This window comes from Rhinoderma darwinii, chromosome 12 (genome assembly GCF_050947455.1).
Source record: "Rhinoderma darwinii isolate aRhiDar2 chromosome 12, aRhiDar2.hap1, whole genome shotgun sequence".
Taxonomy (NCBI): domain Eukaryota; kingdom Metazoa; phylum Chordata; class Amphibia; order Anura; family Rhinodermatidae; genus Rhinoderma; species Rhinoderma darwinii.
In genome coordinates, this window is record NC_134698.1 from 22,096,388 (window position 1) to 22,116,997 (window position 20,610).

Here is a 20,610-nt window from a genome sequence, read left to right on the forward strand (position 1 = left end):
GTTGTCTGATTTCTCATCAACCTCCATGTGTTCCACTTCATTGTCTTCCTCCTCCTTGTCTTCCTCCTCCTTGTCTTCCTCCTCCTTGTCTTCCTCCTCATGGTCTTCTTGCACTTGTTCCTCCTCGCGCTCTTCTGCCTCTCCTTCCTCCTTCTTGACCTCCTCTTCCTTCAGATCCTCACACAGATGGCTTGATGTAGGTTTGGGCTCTTCTTCATCCCACGGCCATGGCAGATATTTCCTCTGAGCTTCGCGGTTCGTTGGCATGAGGTGCTAAGAAGATAAAATATTCAGTCAATTGTCTATTGAAACGTTCCAATAACATTTTTCCATCTATAGAAAGAATATGGACAAATCTGTTATAGAGAGAACATAATAACCAGTATGATCACTGACCTCCATCTTGAAGATTGGGGATGGTAAGAATTTCGTGCAGTAGATGAGGCGCTGTAGATCTCTCTCCTCCGTGGTGCTGGGGTAAGCTGAAGAGAGAAAACAACCAGATAATGGGATCAGTCATAACATAACATAACAAAAATATTCCTTTAATCTGTCATCAATGGGACATGAAAGGTGCTTTATTTTAAAATATTCTGGATTATTGGACGGGCATAGAAAAGTATAGAAATCTTAGTTTCAATCTTCAATTTCCTTACTGGTTCTCTCTTCAGTCTTCCACATTATAGTACAGTTTTGTGCTAAATTACCAAATTTTCGGGATTATCAGATACAAAGGAATTTTACTGTATTTTGAGATCATCTATCAATCACTTTCTTGTGGTAAAGTCTAATTATTAAAAAAAACTCACTTATGAAGGGTCCAAGTCCAAAAGCGGATTCCTGCTGCCGATAGATGTCCTAAAGAGAAGAGAATCCAGTAAGTGACCTCTTATCCCTCCTCAGGAATGGACAGTAGGACAAGTAGTCAGTTTTACAAATGAGCAGCCGGTGATTTGTGGAATTGTTACCTGTCCGGGGCTCTTACTCAATAAGCCGCTACTTGTCTGAGTGGACAGCCGGCCACATGGACCTCTCCTGCTGGATCCAAGTCTCCTGCTACATGTCCATCACAGGGAAGGAAAAAACAGGACAATGAAGCCACTGACCTCCAGAGATCTGCTGCCCGCTGCCATCCTGTACCCGTCCTGAACTGTAGAATTCAAATCACAATCTGAAACACAAAAAGAGATGTAGTCCCCGATCTGATAAAGACCCAAAATCCTGCAACTTTCCATACGTATTAATAGTGAATGTCCAAAAATATATATATTTTTTTAAATCTAAAAAGATCCAAAATTCTGAGTTGAATAATTAACTGTTCGGGACGCCAATTGCATACGGTACCTTCAAGTTTGTGGCCTGTGATTGGTGCCTCAGGTCACATGATCTATAACCCATAAGGAATAACAGTGCACAAGTACAGACCATGCAGAGCCATAATCTGGGCAGTGCAGCGCTTGGCGGTCCTATAGCTCCCATAGATCTGGTATGAGGTGTCAGTGTGCGGCTGCATCTCTTCTTACAATCTGTGATACTGTCTGCTGAGCTGTGTATCTAATCCTATCATGTTTGATACTTCCTTCTGAGCCACTGTATCTACTCCTATCATGTGTGATACTGTCTGCTGAGCTGTGTATCTAATCCAATCATGTGTGATACTGTCTGCTGAGCCACTGTATCTAATCCTATCATGTGTGATACTGTCTGCTCAGCCACTGTATCTAATCCTATCATGTGTGATACTGTCTGCTGAGCCACTGTATCTAATCCTATCATGTGTGATACTGTCTGCTGGGCCCTATCTCTAATCCTATCATGTGAGATACTGTCTGCTGAGTCATTGTATCTAATCCTATCATGTGTGATACTGTCTGCTGAGTCATTGTATCTAATCCTATCATGTGTGATACTGTCTGCTGAGTCATTGTATCTAATCCTATCATGTGTGATACTGTCTGATTTATCTCTCACAAAGGCGTCAGAGTGTGGAGCAGGATGAAGACCATGACAATGTCCCCGACAGGAGACGAAGACGTGGTCAAGTTCCACCGCGCCGTAGGTTGCAGCAAGAAGGAGCGGACAGAAGCCGGTCCCCATTACGACCTGAGCCAATAGAACAGTCTGAAACGACAAGTGGCCATCATATTAATAGTGAGACCGAGCTCAGAATTCCTGGAGAATTCCAGCCTGGGTCTACTCCATCAACTACTCAGGAGAGATCCGAAAGGCTGGAGGAACCAACACAAGACCCCAGCACCAGTGAGCCGCTACCAAACCTGCAGCCGTCCAGAGAAGGAAGCAGATCTCCTCAGCAAACATCTAACAGGCTGGTGGAGCCAACACCAAGCACCAGTCAGCTGCTTCCCAACCAACAGTCGACAACAGAGACCACAGACAGCAGACCTGTGCAGAGAAGACAACGTCGGCGAGGCAGGAGAGGCAGGCAGATTGATAGACTCCCATCTCGAACCTTTACTGAAAATGAAGACATCCAGTCCTGCACTATATGCCTAGAGGACTATGAGATTGGAGAGCAAGTCACCGTTCTGCCATGTTCTCACATATTCCATCTGCCTTGTATTGCACATTGGATCCCGACAAATCCACGCTGTCCCTTGTGCCGCGTCCATGCCTTTCAAAGAAAGAGGAGGAGAGAAGTACCAACAGCTGTGGTACAGAAGAAACACCAGCAGTACAGGTATGATCACTGACATCTATAGTATTTTTGTGAAATCATGGCTGGAGCTTCGGCACCAGTATATTGCTGAGTGATTATCGTCTGGTCTGATTATTTTTTGTTTTGTCTACAGTACCACCTAGTCTTCTTCATCATCTTCACCTTGGACGCCAGAATCTAAATCTGCACAGAGACCTAATAATAAAAGATCCCTGATGCCGTTTCCCAGAATCCATTTATGTGATACTGGAATTTCCCTTCGGGGATTAATAAAGTTATCTTATCTTATTTTATACCTGGGACTCCCTTCTATCTTGGATATTTCATATTCCATCTCGGTTGGATTGGCGTTTCGACTACTACTACGTTTTGGCCTAAGACTTACATTACGCCTTAAAACTGGTGAGAATGGTGGCGTTCCCATGTTTACATAGGAGCAATGTAGGCCCCAAGATTACAATATTTAGGGTGATTGATATAAATTGTAAAAATAAAAAGCACAGAAAAGTTACTCTTTTTTTAGGGTATGTTCACAAAAGAAGTGCAAGTCACTTCTTGGGCCGCTTTTGGAGCCGTTTTTCCTAGACAATATTAAAAACAGCTCCAAAAACGGCCGTAAAAAACGCTGAAAACCTTGAAAACAGCTCTGTATTTTCAGATATTTTTGAGTTTGCGTGTGAACATACCCTAATTTCCATCAATGTACAAATGAATAGAAATTAATTACTAACATATACACCATCCAGACATAACATTAAAACCACCTGCCTTGTGTAGTCCTCCTCGTGCTGCCATAATAGCTCTGACCCGTTGGGACATGGATTTCAGAAGATCTTTAACCCCTTAGTGACCACTAATACGCCTTTTTACGTCGGTTACTAATGGGCTTTAGGCTAGGCTGACGCCTTTTCACGTCAGCCTAGTCTAAGTCCTGCACGGGTCTCCCGTGCAGGCAGGAGCCGGGGCTCTGCTGTCTGATGACAGCTGAGCTCCTGCTCCAACGCCCGCGATCGAAGTTTACTTCGATCGCGGCCGTTTAACCCGTTAAATGCCGCCGTCAATAGCGACCGCGGCATTTAACTTTGTTTACAGAGGGAGTACGCTCCCTCTGTCACCCATCGGCGGCCCGCGAATGAAATCGCGAGTCTCCGATGGGGTGTCATGGCAGCCGGGGGCCTGATAAAAGCCCCCAGGTCTGCCCTGGACATATGCCTGTTAGGACGCGCCGGAGGCACGTCCTAACAGATTGCCTGTCAGATTTACACTGACAGGCAATAATGCTCTTGTATACGAAGTATACCAGAGCATTATAGCAGCGATCGGAATATCGCACAGTAAAGTCCCCTAGTGGGACTAATAAAATAAGTCATCAAAGTGAAATAAAGATTATTAATAAAAAGTACAGTAAAAAAATAAATAAAATCATTTTTTTCCATAAAAAGTGGTTTTATTTAGTAAAAGTGTAAAAAAAAAAAAAAAGTACACATATGTGGTATCGCCGCGACCGTAATGACTCCATTAATAATGTAAATATGTAATTTAAACCGCAAAGTGAACAGCGTAAAAAAAAAAACACAAAAAACCATGGCGAAATTGCATTTTTTTTCCATTGCCCCCCAAAAAAGTCATAATTAAAATGAATCAATAAGTCCCATGCACCCCAAAACAGTACCATTCAAAACTACGTCTTGTCCTGCAGAAAACAAGCCCAAAAAATCACTACATTGATGGAAAAATAAAAAAATTACGGCTCTTGGAAAGCGACGATGCAAAAGCAAATAATTTTAGTTCAAAAGTGTTTTTATTGTGCAAAAGTCGTAAAACATAAAAAAACCTCTACATATGTGGTATCGCCGTAATCGTACCGACCCATAGAATAAAGGTAACAAGTTATTTACGTCGCACAGTGAACGGCGTCAATTTAAAAACGCATAGAACAATGGCGGAATTTCAGTTTTTTTTTATAATCCCCCCCAAAAGGGTTAATAAAAGTTAATATAAAAATTATATCTACCCAAAAATGGTGCTATTAAAAAGCACAACTAATCCCGCAAAAAACAAGTCCTCAAACAGCTATGTAGACGAAAAAATAAAAACGTTATAGCTCTTTGAATGCGACTATAGAAAAACGAATAAAATAGCTTGGTCATTAGGGCCTAAAATGGGCTGGTCACTAAGGGGTTAAAAGTGTCCTGTGGTATCTGGCACCAAGACGTTAGCAGATCCTTTAACCCCTTCCTGCTCCTTGACGTTCTATTCCATCATGTTACTGCAACAGGAGGCCTAACAATGGACTCCGGGTTTGTCATCTACGGAAGCCTAGTTTGTCCTGCCTTAGGTTTGCTGTCAGTGAGTAACTGACAGCACTTTTACACTGGACTACGCATGTAGTGCAGTGTATTAGAATAGCGATCAGGGATTCCTGACTTCAAGTCACCTAGTGAGACAAAAAAAAAAACAGTTGTATAAAAAACCTTTTTTCAATATTAAATCCTTTATTTAAAAAAACAAATTGTTAATTAATAACTATTTTGTGTGGTATAAACATATGCCTTACACCACATTTTCTGTAATTTTTTCTGTTTTTCACTGAATGTATCAACCAAATTTTACCACTAACATAAAGTTCAATGTGTCACCAGAAAACAGTCTCAGAATCACTTGGATAAATAAAGGCATTCCAAAGTTATTACCACATAAAGTGACACATGTCAGAATAGACAAATGGGCTCTGATCCTTAAGGCCCAACCTAGGCTTCGTCATTAAGGGGTTAAGTCCTGTAAGTTGTGAGTAGGGGTCTCTATGGATTGGATTTGTTTTTCCAGCACATCTCACAGATGATCGATTGAATTAAGAATATGGAGGCCAGGTCAACACCTTGAACTCTTTGTCATGTTCCTCACATCAGTCCTGAACGATTTTTGCAGTGTGGCGGGGGCATTATCCTGCTGTAAGACAGCACTGGCATTAGAGAATACCTTTACCATGAAGAGGTGGATTTGTCTGTAGCAATGTTTAGATAGGTGGTCTGTGTCAAAAAACAGTATGGGAATACCAAAATAACCACCTTAAGTTCCCCATAGAAAATGGTGCCATAATCTGTCAAATCAGATTAAATTCTAGTGTTGGGTCCCAGTGACTCCAACTGAGGGGCTTGCATTTAAAAAAAAAAAAACATTATTCGTTTTTAGCATTGGATAAAGCAAAGGAGAAACAGCAGGAACCTCTCAGAGGAACCTCTCAGAGAGCGGCGCTGTGCTCCGTATACTGCAGGAGCAGTAGTACAGCGAGTACATAGAGTACAGCGGGGCCGATCACATGACGAAGAGTCGTGTCGTCACCAAAGAAGACTGTACAACTAGACTTCCGGTTCCTCATCAGCGCTATAAAAATCTATGAAAATCTCAGAAACAGCACCAAGAGGGACGGGAATGTATATTAGCGAGTTTACTCACATGTAGCATCTATGGCCGCGGGCCGTCGGTTCCACTCACCTCCTGACGCCCACAGCCATGGATCTGTGAGCGCTGGTCCCCATCTCACTTCCGCTCCGGTCCGCCAGGGTGACGACGAATGGAAGACGGCATTTAACACCCGTGACGGGCACTACGAATACGTAGTGATGCCCTTCGGACTGTGTAACGCTCCTGCAGTGTTTCAGGAACTCGTTAATGATATCTTCCGAGATCTCCTCTATATCTGTGTTGTTGTTTATCTCGATGATATTTTGATTTTCTCCCCAGATCCGACGACTCATCGGAGGCATGTCCGTCAAGTTCTACTACGATTAAGGGAGAAACATTTATACGCCAAGCTGGAGTAGTGCGTCTTTGAGAGGAGTTCTCTGCACTTCCTGGGCTACATCATATTGGATCAAGGTCTCAAGATGGATCCTGAGAAAGTGAGAGCTGTCCTGGAGTGGCCACGTCCTCAAGGTCTGAGGTCCATACAGCGTTTCCTGGGATTTGCCAATTTCTACCGGCAGTTTATCTCAAACGTCTCATCACTGACATCTCCTATTTCCACCCTTACCAAGAACGGTGTGAACGCCAAGGTGTGGACCCCAGAGGCAGAGTCCACATTTTTTAGTCTCAAAAAAGCCTTTACTTCTGCCTCAATCCTCTATAATCCTGACTTATATATACAGTTTTCTTTGGAGGTGGACGCCTCTTATGTTGGTGCAGGCGCACTTCTGTTCCAGAGGAGCCCCAAAGGAAAGGCAGTAGTATGTGGCTACTACTCGAGACTTTTTTCTTCTGCAGAGCGCATTTACTCTGTTGGGGATCAGGAGCTACTGGCCATCAAATTGGCTCTGGAGAAGTGGAGACATCTGCTGGAGGGCGCAGCTCACCCCATCCTAATCTACACCGACCACATGAACCTCACCTACCTTCAGTCCGCTCAACAACTAAATCCCTTTCAAGCCAGGTGGCCGCTGTTCTTCACCCGTTTACAATTTGTGCTCCACTATGTCCCGCTGACAAGAATGTGAGGGCCGATGCCCTGTCCAGGTCATTTGAAACGGATGACACGGTGGAGTCTCTTCAAACTATCATAGACCCGTCCTGCATTATCACTGCCAATCCTTTGCAGGTTAGAGACATCCCTCCGGGGAGGACTTTTGTTCGATTAGCAGGCAGGAGAAGAATTCTCCGATGGGGACACAGTTCTAAACTGGCTGGGCACCCTGGTGTTCGTAAAACCCGAGACCTGATTGCTCGTCACTTTTGGTGGCCCATGCTGCCCAAGGATGTTGTGGACTTTGTCTCTTCTTGCACGGTGTGTGCTTCTAACAAGGTTACTAACTCCAAGCCTGCCGGCCTCCATCAACCTGTGCCTATACCCAATGCCACCTTGCAGCACATTGTGATGGACTTTGTCACTGACCTTCCTCCCTCAGCAGGATGCAACACTGTCTGGGTGGTGGTGGACCGGTTCTCGAAGATGGCACAATTTATCCCGCTGACCGGCCTACCTTCTGTTCCCCGAATGGCGAATCTCTTCATCCAGCACATCTACCGCTTGCATGGCTTGCCCTTCACATTGTGTCCGATCGGGGGTTTCAGTTTACCTCGAGGTTCTGGAGGGCTCTCTGTAAACTCCTGGATGTTATATTGGACTTTTCCACAGTCTATCACCCCCAGTCCAATGGACAAGTCGAGAGGATCAACCAGATCATGGAGAATTATCTCCGTCACTTCATTTCCTTACAGCATGATAACTGGGTACAACTTCTTCCATGGGCCGAGTTCTCGTACAACAACCACACAAGCGAGTCCACCACTTCCACTCCGTTTTACATTGTATACGGTCAACATCCTAGAGTCCCTCTTCCAGTGTCTACTACTTCTCAGGTACCCGCTGCTGACTCTGCATTTGGGGACTTCCTGTAAATCTGGCAACAGACCCGGGCATGAAGCGAAAAGCGGATACAAGAAGAGAGCCGCCGCAGTATCTTCCAGGTACCAAAGTCTCGCTGTCCTCATGGAACATTCGTTTGAGGGTGCCTTCATACAAGTTTGCTCCCAGGTTTCTCGGTCCTTTTGAGATTCGGCAACAGATTAACCATGTCTCCTATAAACTGCGGCTGCCTCCTACCTTCAGAATCCCCAACTCCTTTCATGTGTCCCTCCTGAAACCAGTGGTCCTGAACTGCTACAGCAAGACTTCCTGTTCCACAACTGCTCCCAGCAGTTCTTCTGATGTGTTCGAGGTGAGGGAGATCCTGGACTGCAAGAGGGTAGGAGGAAGGACTTTCTATTTGGTGGACTGGAGGAGAGGTCCTGGGAGCCGGAGGAGAACCTTGATGCCTCTGCTCTTGTTAAGAAGTTCCTCTCTCGCTCTAGTCCCAAGAAGAGGGGGCGTAAGAGGGGGGGATACTGTAGCGTCCAGGGCCATCGGGTCCACTCACCTGACGCCCGCAGCCATGGATCTGAATCTGGATCCCAGGAGACGCCAGCGCTCACTTCTGCTACGATCTGCTCTGTCCCGTAGGGTGCGCGCGCACGCTCGTGCCCTCTCTTAAAGGGCCAGTGCACGCACATGTAGGAAATCACCATCATCAACACACATGATTTCCTGGACTATAAGAAGGGCCCAACCCATCTGATCCTTGCCTGAGCATTGTTAGTATACCCCAAGTCTGTCTTTCAAATGGTCCCTTACTGTTTCCCGTTCCAGTTGTTACCCGTGCCCTGTTACCCGTTCCTGTATCCCGTACTGTGTTCTTGTTCCTGTGCCTACTAGTTGGAGTCGTGTCTACTGCACCTGTGTCATCCGCCACGTCCTGTGTTACCTACCTCCATCCGTGCCAGAGCTGCGGCCACTGTCTGGACTATCCTGGTACACTTGTGCGGGACTTTTCTATTTCTGGGGTTCCCTGTTATTTTGCCAGCTGCCTTGCTGCTATGGCGGTGCGGCCTGGTGGGTCCACATACCCACAAACCGTGACATCACATAATGCAGTGAGAACACTGCTAATAATTTTTAGTCCCCGCATAAACCCTTTAAGATGCATTGTGTACAAGCAGTGAATCCACCGCACCTGGCCACGTTTTAACCTCCTTATTCTCTCTCCTCCTCTTCTAGGTGTTGGTCCTGAGCCTGGTACTTGGAACCACCATGATTTGCTTAGTGACCCGTATCTACTAATGTCTGGGGACTGGTAGGTCATTCTATTTTATCCAAATACTAGATGTATACTGTGATAATACATCACCTGTAGTGTTACTGTCAAATCTTCCCCCTGTACATGGACATAACTATAGCCCTAGTAGCCATAGAAGCTGCTATGGGGCTCTGATGCTGAGGGGGGCACCTTTGGTTGCCAAAACGTCATTAGATTTTGTAAGGGAAGATCTGCTTTATTGCAGCATAACCCTTCCACGACAACCAACGTGTATATATACGGTGTAGGCCAGGAGGGAAGTATGGAGTGGGGTCACGGACTGAGCTCACTCCATAATTTGCTGGTGTTGGTTGTATGTTACAACTGACAGTTCACTGCGACGAGCGAAATCGTAGATTACTACGATCCCACTCGTTTAACCCCTTAGATGCTGAGGTCAATAGTAACTGCGGTAACTAAGCCATTAGAAAGATGGGGGTGGCCATCTCTGACGGCCCATTGCCCCCCTGCGATTGTGGGGTGCCAATGGTCGTCATTGCAGCTTGGAGGACTAATGTAGGCCCTCAGGTCTGCCATCTTTGCACCCCTGGCAAGGCTTAATAAGAGCAAGTAAAGAACACGATCAGGGGCGTAACTAGGAAAGACTGGGACCCATAGCAAACTTTTGACTGGGGCCCCCCCTCTCCTGGGTGTCACACAACCCCCCCTCTTGTAGATAGTGCCTTTTTTACAGCCCCCCCTGTAGATAACGCCATACAGCCCCCCCTTTGTAGATAGCGCCATACATCCCCCTGTAGAGAACGCCATACAGCCCCCCTGTAGATAATGCCATACAGCCCCCTGTAGATAACGCCATACAGCCCCCCTGCAGAAAACGCCAGACAGCCCCCCCTGTAGGGAACGCCATACAGCCCCCTTTGTAGAGAACGCCATACAGCCCCCCCCTGTAGAGAACGCCATACAGCCCCCCTGTAGGGAACGCCATACAGCTCCCCCCCTGTAGGGAACGCCATACAGCCACCCCCCCCCCTGTAGGGAACGCCATACAGCGTTCCCCCCCCCTGTAGGGAACGCCATACAGCGTCCCCCCTCCCAAAAAAATGCGACCTACAGTGTGTCCTACAAAATACATGTATCCCCTCTCCACAGGATCTCCACAGGATAGGGGATACAAGAGTGATCGCTGACAGCGATAGGGAGAACGGGGGACTGAAAGTCCCCTGAACTTCTCCATGAAAAACCTTTGACTTCCGGCGTCTGCGCAGCTCAATAAAAATGAAAGGAGCGCTGGTCACGCATGCGCACAAGCGCGACCGGCGCTCCATTTATTTCTACGGAGCTGCCGACACAGAACCCGGAAGTCCGAGGTTTGTGATGGAGAACTTCAGCGGACTTTCAGTCCCCCGTTCTCCCTATCAATTCCAGCGATAACACATGTATCCCCTATCCTGTGGATAGGGGATACATGTCTTTTGCTCTATTTTGCGCCTTCAGGACCAGACACCGTTTAGCCCTTTTTAGCACGTGTTCGTTAAATGGCTATAACTTTTTTATTTGTTTTTGCGAACGACGTGATTTTTGCGATGTTTTTTCCATAGACAATGCAGGTTTAATTTTTATCGTTTTTATACACACCTTTTTTGCTATTTTAGAATTTTTATTCATAAAGTTTGAAAATAATAGTAAAAAAATAAGCTTTTTTACATTTCAGCTATTTTTTTTTTGGTAATAACATAGTTTTACCCTAAAATAGACCTTTTATTTGTGATCGTCATTGTCTACCGTAAATTTTAATATATTACATGTCTATATTAGGTTAATTGGGTCAGCGCTAGCGTTACAGCAATGATGGGCGGGGGGGATTTTTTTTTTTTTTTGGGTGGGTATTTTATGTGTATTTATTATTTACATTTTTTTTGCACTTTACTTTATTATTTTTTTATTACTATGGTCTGTCCCCCAATGGTCAAAGAAGACCTTTGGGGAACTTTATATATATTTTTTCTTTCTTTTACACCATGTTTTTCCACTGTAACTGGAGCTGCACAGCAGCCCCAGTTACAGGGGAAATCAGCCCTCTCATAGTGACGATTGTCACTAATAGGGCTGTGCTCGGTCTAGTAAGACCCAGCAGCAGTCTGCCACTAACGGCACCCGGCGATCATGTGACCAGTCACATGATCACCGGGAGGAATAGAGACAGCGGCGCTGCTGCTGTCTCTATTCCTGTACACAGCACGCATTCAGCGCTGTGTACAAGTGATCAGAGAAGACAGAAGCAGCGAAAGCTGCTTCTATCCTCTCCTCAGGGTCCCCGGCAGTCACTGACAGCCGGAGACCCGACATTCAGCTGCCCGATCGCGCGGGCAGCAAGTTAAAACCCGAGCCGTAGAAAGTCTATGGCTCGGGTTTTAAGGACCCTGACCGCTGGCCGTAAAAATACAGCCAGCGGTCGGGAACCAGTTAATGGCAGAGCGGGGAGATACCTCCCTGCTCTGCCGTAGTGTTCAGTGGCGTCCCGCTGTAGCAGCCACAGCGGCTGCTAGCGGAGCCTCCGGCCATGGTGGGGGACCGTGCCGGCGGGCGACACGGGCCCCCTCATGCCGCGGGCCCCGTAGCAGCCACTACTGCTGCTACGGCGGTAGTTACGCCACTGGCCTCTGGCTTCATACTCTTCTGCCCAGGTGATATAGAGTTGTGCGTGTAGAGTACCAATACCTTGGCTGTGTAACTAGCTGTACAAGTCTACAGGCTCTGTACAAAAACGTGTATATATTATATATTTTATGAGAAGGATGTAAAATCTTGTACATTAGGTTTACGTTTACTACACCCATCATCTCAGGTTTACAAGTATAAATGAAATTTTACAGCCTGATGTCCGACAAAAGTTAACATTGAAGGGGTTATCGGACTTCAATAAAAAAAAACCTGCATTAGACTAAAAAATACTCACATGTTCCTCACGAGTAGTTTTCTGTGAAAGTTTCTGCAAATAATGGTAATTCCCACTGGGCCATTGTTTACATTCCCTGTTACTCTGAATTAGGTGGTCCCTCAGTTTCCCATGATTCCCCATCATCTGCTATTCCCTCCCCCGTCTGAGTTTTCACCGACCAATGCCGTTTTGTAAATATCCCTTCCTCTGCTGGCTTTTCATCTGAGCACAAACTTTATTTGCCTGCATCCTAAAGGCTACTCCTCCTGTGACTTCTTGTGGACGATGCGTCACATGACCTGTGACATTCGCATAAGGGAGCGTTCCTGAAAGAGCCACAGAAGACACAAGAGAAAGGACATATCGTTCTAGGGGCGGATAGAAGAGGAAGTGTCACGTTAACAGTGATTTTTCGTTTTCTCGGTGCACTCTGAAAAAAATTTTTTTTTTCCTATCCTCCGTTATTTAGATATTGGTGGCATTATATTTGGCACCCGATTTTTAAATAACCCCCTGAACTGTCAATTGGGTGTGTAATTGGCAAGGGGGCGTGTAACATCGCTGTGACACTGTCCAGTCAGCTACGGACAGTGCCATAGCAAGAGCTGGAGAGAGGAGTGTGCGAGCGCACGCACGCAGCTCCGTGCTAAGCACACTCGCTCACGGCAGACAAGAGATCAGTCTTGTCGTTTGTCTGGCGAGAACTTTAAGAGAGAGTGTGAAAGTGTGCATGCGCGCACACATGTACGCGCGCTCTATCCTCACTCCAGCTCTTGCTGTGGCACGGTCCGTAGCGGCAACGTTACACGCCCCCTTGCCAAATACACGCCCCATTGACCATTCAGGGGGTTATTTAAATATAAATGGTACCAATATCTAAATAACAGAGGAGGAAAGGAAAAAAATGTAAAGTGCCCCAGGGTTTGCGCACCCCTTCCCATTACATGCTGCACCTGTATGGGCAGGTGACAGGTTCTCTTTACGTCAGGAGCTTACCCAGGGCTAGAGTACTTATTTGGGCAATGTCACTTGCACAAAACCGTTCTGTGCAGTGGCTCTCTGCTCTGGCTCCTAGTGGAGGGGCCTGACCGGGAGTCCCATCTCAATGACATCCATATGCCCGAATAAACACGGAATTCTGATCTAGGCTTTCAATTAAAGGCTTTGGACACCTTTGCAATGAAATTTTATAATTGATTTGCTTCCTAGATGCAAAATTAAACAACTCTCAAAAGAGTCCGTTAAAAACCCTACCATTTTGCTGCTGTAGAGTCTGTTTAACTCCTTTACATAGCTGGTTGTCCTGCTGCTTATTCATGTATTTTATTCATTTGTATAGCGCCAACTTATTCTACAGTGTTGTATATAGTAATCACTCACATCGGTCCCGGTCCTCATTGGAGCTTACAATCTACATTCCAAATAAGCCTAATGATTTTGAAGTGTGGGAGGAAACGGGAGTGCCTGGAGGAAACCCACGCAAACACGGGAAGAACATACAAACTCCATGCAAATGTTGTCCTTGGTCGGATTCAAACCTATAAACCCAGCGCAGTAAGGCAAAAGTTATTGCGGACGGGTGCTGACACCTGCTTTCTTTGCTCTACACCCTCACTTTTCTTAGTGTTAGATATAACAGTAGGGAGGAGGAGGAGAAGAAGGTTGTACATGGCAGATCAGAGTGTAGAGAGTGAGGAAAGTATCCAGGAAGGGCAGATCACACAGGCTGTTCGTATAGGGTGAAAATAAAGAGCACACATGGCAGTCTGCAGGGAGTGAAGCACACAGGCTGTAAATCAGTATATAAAAGAACCCACGGCAGAGTCTGCTGGGGAAGGTAGGGGGAAAATCAACCTCCTCAGCATCAGTGCTGGTCAGCACAAGGGAGAAGAGATCCCTCATGAGCTGTAGAAAGAGAAAGCAGTACAGAAATGAACCTGTGCTGATACATGAGATAGTGAATGCTGCAGCATCCTGGAATCAGACCTCAACATCCAGCATGTAATCCTGGGAGGGACATGAAAAAAAAAAAAAACGTGAATATCAGGGGTGTGAAAGTGAATGAAGGATTGAGGATTACAGCTTGCAACTTTTTTTTTTTTTTTTTATTTAACTCCAGGTAACCACTAACCTGTAAAAATATAATATATTTTTTTTTACATAAAAGGTGTCTGTATTCTATTAGGCTATATTCACACATTAGGAATTCGTGAAACAGCATCTGTTTTCGGTTTTGCTTTGCTGGTGTGTGTGTGTGTGGGGGGGGGGGGTCTTTTTTATAGAACAAAGAAAAACTGATATGCTTAAAAAGCGATGGAAATTGATGTGCATCCATGTTAATTCACTGTAATTTAATCCAATTGCACATATGCCGTTAAATGGATTACATGGTGTCAACATAGCCTTACAAAGAAAATGAGAAATTATTTTGCTGAACTTACAAACTTGAGGCAAATATTGAGATAGCGCAGATCTCCATAATACTTCTGCTCTTGGTGGAATATCCTGACCGCTCTCTCTAGCAGTGGAGACAAGTTGCTCTCTTTACCTCCCTGGGGATATGCTTGTTCTGCCCATTTTATATACCTACAACATAGAATAAGTTCAAGTATGAGAACGGTTTTTAACAATCCGATAGCTAGCACAGGGATTGCACAGGATCATAAAAACATGGCGGCTTTCTTCCAAAAAACACTGCTACAGCCGCCCACAGGTTGTGTGTGGTACTGCAGCTCAGCGCCATGTTGAGCAGCCATGATTTCCTTATCCTGTACAACCACTTTAAAATGAAAACCTCTATGAATAAAATAAAAAAAATGATAGAGTTATACTAGTGGGCACAATGACCTCCACTAAACACCCAAAGTGCCAATAAGAGGGACTGAAAAGCAAGAACTTCCTGGTTATGTGATCACATGATCCCTCTTAGCCAGTCAGCAGTTAAGAAAAGGATCATATGATGGAGTTTGAGAAGTCCTGCTCACATGGGTTTAGGGTAATGGTTTCCACTTTCTCGGCATAAAACAGATGCATAAAACCTTTTCCAGGTCACTCATCTATGAAGTCTTCTAAAAAAAAATAAAAAAAATGGCACTTTTCTGGAGCTCCGTCCTACCCATTCACAAATCAAAGGTTTAAAGATTATGACATTCTTGACAGAAAAAGCAGTCCCCACAGAGGGGCCACAATATTCTCAAATAAGGACAGCAATGTAATGATTATGCTTTACAGGATTTCATCCCCCATGGCTGCTCCACCAAGTCATGCTGTAAACCCCCTCCTTTATCCTTCTTCCATAATCCCCATATGCTTAGTAATGACTCTTGTAACTCGACCTCATACAAATAAGTGCAATATGACGGTCAATGAAAACAACTTTCTTTTAGGTGATTTTTTTTCTGTAAAATTGAAATGAAACAAAATAAAAACTTCTCTCCATACAAGCACCCCATCTATCCTGTGCTCACTTACAATGCACCAACAAACTATTAGCCAACCTAAATATCATTACTGTTATAGAAGAGTCCATCAACAATTGACATACCGGTCCCAAACATCCAAAGGATCATCTCCAGTGTAAAAGTGAAGTTCCAATTCAAAGGCCCTTAAAAAAAAAAGAACTAAATGAATAAAGAACCAAAACATTATCCCTCCATGTTTTGGCAATACAAATATTGGTTACACATCTCAGCTTTTTTAGGCGCTTATTTCATGTCACTATAGATCCTTCATCCACTGATCCCCCTATATAATCATATACTACAAAGACGTGGAGGATCTCGTTGTAAGACGGCTTCAGATGGAAACAATTTTTTTTTTGTTGCATTTGTGACCATTTTAGTTTTGTTAGTAAATTTTTAAACGGAGGAGCCCATGGCACCTAAGCACATGGCCGAGGAACATTCTGGTGAATAGGCACTTACAGCTCCCGCACATGTTGCATAAATACTGCAGAAATTGACCCGCGGCGCAGATTCTCAATTTGCAGCATTTCAACTTATCTTGCGTAAAACGCTGCAGACTTTCGGTACGGAGATTCTACAGGAGCTCTAAGGCGGAGGTCTCCAACCGGTGACACTACAGCCGTTGTGGGACTACAAGGCCTTACATGTCACTCAGAGCACGTGGGTAAGTCACATGCGGACTTGAGTATGTTCACACTAGTGTCAGGGATCATTACCATGTATATTGTTTGCAAAAATATTATCCTCACACATATGTATATACATTTCAGTTCTTTGTGTAATATACTGATATATATATAACAAGTTCTTTGTTCATGACGGACACACCTATGGAAGACACCGCCCCCTGGAATGCAAGAAGAGTGTACAGAAGAACTTGCAGCTGAGAAGCCGGTGGGGGCTTGGGCACTCCCACATCCCTAGTGAGGGAGCATGTGTCTTTTCCTGTGTTTCTTTGTTCTGAATAAAGTTAGTTCGCTTCCTGTCCTATCTGAGGAAAGCTGTGTACCAACATCTCTTTGGCTGGTTTACGTCTTTCCAGGCATGCCTTCAGCTTTCAATTTACAGAGGTGGTTATTCGGTGTGGAATAACAGGGAGAAGGAAGCTACCCTGAAATTCGGACTTGACACTAGTATCATGGCTTACATTTTATGTGAACGATGATGGAAATGATGAATCCGTTTTGCAAAGGATCCGGATAGATCCAATTAACTCACGATGGGTCCATCAGATTTTACGGTTTACTATGCTATCCGGGTTGTCACGGAGAACCGGAAAATAAATTATTGAAGTGTGAACATAGCCTAACTCATGTTATTTTACCCTCCCCAGAACATACATATTTATTGCCAGTGGAGAAGTAACTGGAGGAACGGTTTGTAACATGCTGATACAATATACAGGTGTATACACGGTAATGACTCCTCCTTGGACTCTCCTGATGTAGTAGTTATTGTCTGTTTAGTGAATTACTCACTGTTTCCTTTGCAGGATGGCATTATGGTTGGCATGGACTTGCTGGGAGAGAACCTCCTGCAGAGTCGACATATCCCTCCCATGTCGAAGAGGTTGAACATTTTCCTTACTGAGTTCCCACTCATCTCCGTCCTGTGCCATACTCTGCTGTACAAACGGATACAAAATATTGTAAAGATAACAGGTATATCAGCAATGACCAATATCTTCCCTATGATACATCTGCATCGGAGGCATCATTCAGGGCCGCTGTCGCAGATTCCGTAAAATTTGACAGGGAAAACGGTGCAGCATGCTGCACTATATTCTCCTATCAAAAAAAGACACCTTGGCGGAACTCACTGTAAGTCAATGGGGTCTGTCAGGCATGTTGGTATTTGCGGTGTGACGGATCCTGAACGCTTTGAAAACCGAAACACCAACGCAGATGTTTACAAAGACTAAAGCTGAGAAGCTCGCTGTGAAATACTGGGGATGAGCATGTATTACATGATGGCCCATAGATTTTAGTGGCCACTGAGTAACACTAAATTTCTTCAGCTAATTTTAGTATCCCCATGGTCACGTGGCTGCACCTATTCCTTTCATTTGTACACATAACTGAATGACTATAGGAGAAAGAGAAAGAGAGAGAGGGGGGGAGAAAGAGAGAGAGGGGGGGAGGAGAAAGAGAGAGGAGAGAGAGAGAGAGAGGGGGGAGGAGAGAGAGAGAGAGAGAGGGGGGAGGAGAGAGAGAGAGAGAGAGGGGGGAGGAGAGAGAGGGGGGGAGGAGAGAGAGAGAGAGGGGGAGGGAGAGAGAGAGAGAGAGGGGGGAGGAGAGAGAGAGAGGGGGGGAGAGAGAGGGGAGGAGAGAGAGAGAGAGAGAGGGGGGAGGAGAGAGAGAGAGAGAGGGGGGGAGGAGAGAGAGAGAGAGAGAGGGGGGAGGAGAGAGAGGGGGGGAGGAGAGAGAGAGAGAGGGGGAGGGAGAGAGAGAGAGGGGGGGAGAGAGAGGGGAGGAGAGAGAGAGGGGAGGAGAGAGAGAGGGGGGGGGAGAGAGAGAGGGGGGGGAGAGAGAGAGGGGGGGGAGAGAGAGAGGGGGGGAGGAGAGAGAGAGAGAGGGGGGGAGGAGAGAGAGAGGGAGAGATAGAGAGAGAGGGGGGAGGAGAGAGAGGGAGAGAGAGAGAGAGGGAGAGAGAGAGAGGGAGAGAGAGGGAGAGAGAAGATTGCGCCTGTCGAGGGAGACTGTCCGCTACGGGAGAGAGGTAAGGTGTTAGCTCATTGGTCCAGTGTCCATGTGCAGAATACCAAGGAACTGATATCCAATGAACTGAAATTAATTCATCTCTGTAGACGGCTGTGAATGCAATGGCCCCACACGTAGCAATTGTGTGTCAGTTGTGATTTTTTTTTGGGGATGTTTGTGGAGTTTGAAACGGAAGCTGTGGTTTCACTTTCAATTTCCGTTGCGGGGTTCACCCGATGGAAACCACAGACGGAACCCCGGAACAGAAAGCGAACGGTGATGTGAACAGGCCCTTACATTGACACCAGTGATAAAGAACCATCCATTACACATCCATTTTTTTGAATAGAGAAATTACGGCACGTTTTTATGGGCCCATGGACTTCTATTGGCCACGTGTACCTCCCCGTATGCTTACGGGAAGGTGTCGGGCCGTTGAAAAATTATAGAACATGTCCTATTTCAGGCCGTAATTACGGCACGGGCAGCCCATAGGAGTCTATGGGGCTCCCGTAATTACGGGTGACTACGTGTGTGCACCCGTAATTACAGGAGCGTTGCTAGGCGACAACAGTAAATAGTCACTGTCCAGGGTGCTGAAAGCGTTAAACGATCAGCAGTAACTCTCAGCACCCGGGACAGAAACTACCGATCAAATATAGATAAAGCTGTAAAAAAAAAAAAAAAAAAAAAGACATTCATATTTACCCAGAACTCCCTGCTTCTTCCTCAAGTCCGGCCTCCTGGGATGACGTTACAGCCAATCACAGGCCAATCACTGGTTGCAGCGGTCACATGGACTGCCGCGTCATCCAGGGAGGTCGGGCTGGATGTGAAGAGAGGGGTTATGAATTTCTTTTACTTTTATTACGGTAAGGGCTGTCCCTTCTCTCTATTCTGCACTGATAGAGAGAAGGGGCTGCCGATTAGCGCAGCGCAATTTTGCAGAGAAAACGTGCCCGGAAATACGGGTGCAATACGGGTCGCATACGTGTGACCAAGGACCCGTATTTACGGGTGGACAAAAATACGTTCGTGTGCATGGGGCCTAAGAGATTATACAACAAAAGTGTGAATTTAGCCTTACATTTTAGGCCAGTCTGCTGGGGACGTGCAGATGCAACGGTTATAAATGTTGTAGATTAGAAAAAATGTGCTACAGCCAAAGCTGAGCCTGTGCCCATGACCCCGCGCCTCCGCGAATAAAATAAGCCTGTTCTTAAAAATGCACATGTGCCCATCGCAGAGATAAGGATATACACACATATATACCACACACGGTGTATACCCTCCACAACGCCCCTCCCCAAAGTCACTGTCTCCCAAGATCAGCCCATTGGTAGAGAATTGAAAGGCAATTATACATTATATACACTCCGTTGTATAAGTACTGATAACGCCTACTCACATATTGCTTATAAACCCTCCCCCCAGGTTACAGTGCACATAATCTACGACATGGAGGGCAAACTGTGGCAGCGCCGCTACAGGGTCCAGCGGGGGGCGGCGCACACCACGAGCTGCCCTCCATCGCTAGCGATATATTCCACCGGCACATCACGTCACTCACCGCCCGTGCAGTTATCTCCGCAGCTCAAGGAGTCTACGCCGCTACACAAACCAGATTTGAAATAAAGTAACTGTTGTCTGATTGGTCTACTACGAGACCTGTCACGTGACGCGCCTGCCCACCGCAGCTGTCTTCTCGAGTACCTTGAGATGATTTGCTAAAACATACCACGTGATTGTAAAGGAAGCACAAAAGCATCTTGGGAGATGTAGTCTTTCGTTTAGCTGTTCGGCGGCGCGCGCTGTTCCATGGAGTTCCCTGGAGAGGAATGATTATGTCAGTTTTCCTGTAGGATGAAATAATTCCTTCATATTTGACACTTTTATGCATGGGCCCGACCTTTAGTAATGGAAGCAGCCGAATGGTTTAGCTAATTTGGTGGTGCATTTTAGGTACACTGAGCATGTGACTACAGCCAACGCTGGAAAACGACTTCCAAGACCGTGTGGCCTAAATAATACGGCGCGGCCCCATGCACACGTCCGTATTTTTCATCCGTTATTACGGACCCATTCATTTCAATGGCCTATGGACACCTTTGCAGATTTTTAGGGATGGGTGTCCATGCCCCATGGCGGATCATCATAGGGTGTTTTGGATGGCCGCCCGGGGCCCGAGACTCCCAGGGGGCCC

At 45.8% G+C, this 20,610-nt stretch overlaps 1 protein-coding gene across 6 annotated transcripts; it reads right to left on the bottom strand.

The window, feature by feature from the left end:
• Window positions 1-1,085: 1,085 nt before the first annotated feature.
• On the bottom strand, window positions 1,086-20,230 carry LOC142664634 (mitotic checkpoint serine/threonine-protein kinase BUB1 beta-like). 6 transcript variants are annotated; one of them, XM_075843804.1, is made up of 5 exons: window positions 20,146-20,230; window positions 17,187-17,332; window positions 15,789-15,848; window positions 14,686-14,830; window positions 1,086-1,171 (listed from the first exon to the last, which is right to left on the bottom strand). In XM_075843804.1, exons 1-5 carry the CDS (start codon window positions 20,173-20,175, stop codon window positions 1,160-1,162), a joined length of 393 nt encoding a protein of 130 aa, XP_075699919.1. In that variant the 5' UTR covers window positions 20,176-20,230; the 3' UTR covers window positions 1,086-1,159. The 6 variants fall into 6 exon arrangements, with proteins under 6 accessions (XP_075699919.1, XP_075699918.1, XP_075699922.1 ...); XM_075843803.1 differs by lacking the exon at window positions 1,086-1,171 and having other exon boundaries at window positions 14,581-14,830; XM_075843807.1 differs by lacking the exons at window positions 1,086-1,171; window positions 20,146-20,230 and adding an exon at window positions 19,978-20,125 and having other exon boundaries at window positions 14,581-14,830; window positions 17,187-17,329.
• Window positions 20,231-20,610: the final 380 nt, after the last annotated feature.

Coding starts and splice junctions, on each gene's coding strand:
- LOC142664634 (XM_075843803.1), bottom strand. CDS start 20,175: ATGCTTTTGTGCTTCCTTTACAATCACGTG. Junction 17,333..20,145: donor GCTTCCTTTACAATCACGTG/GTATGTTTTAGC, acceptor CCGTTTGTACAG/CAGAGTATGGCACAGGACGG. Junction 15,849..17,186: donor GCCATCCTGCAAAGGAAACA/GTGAGTAATTCA, acceptor TTTTTTTTTAAG/GGCCTTTGAATTGGAACTTC.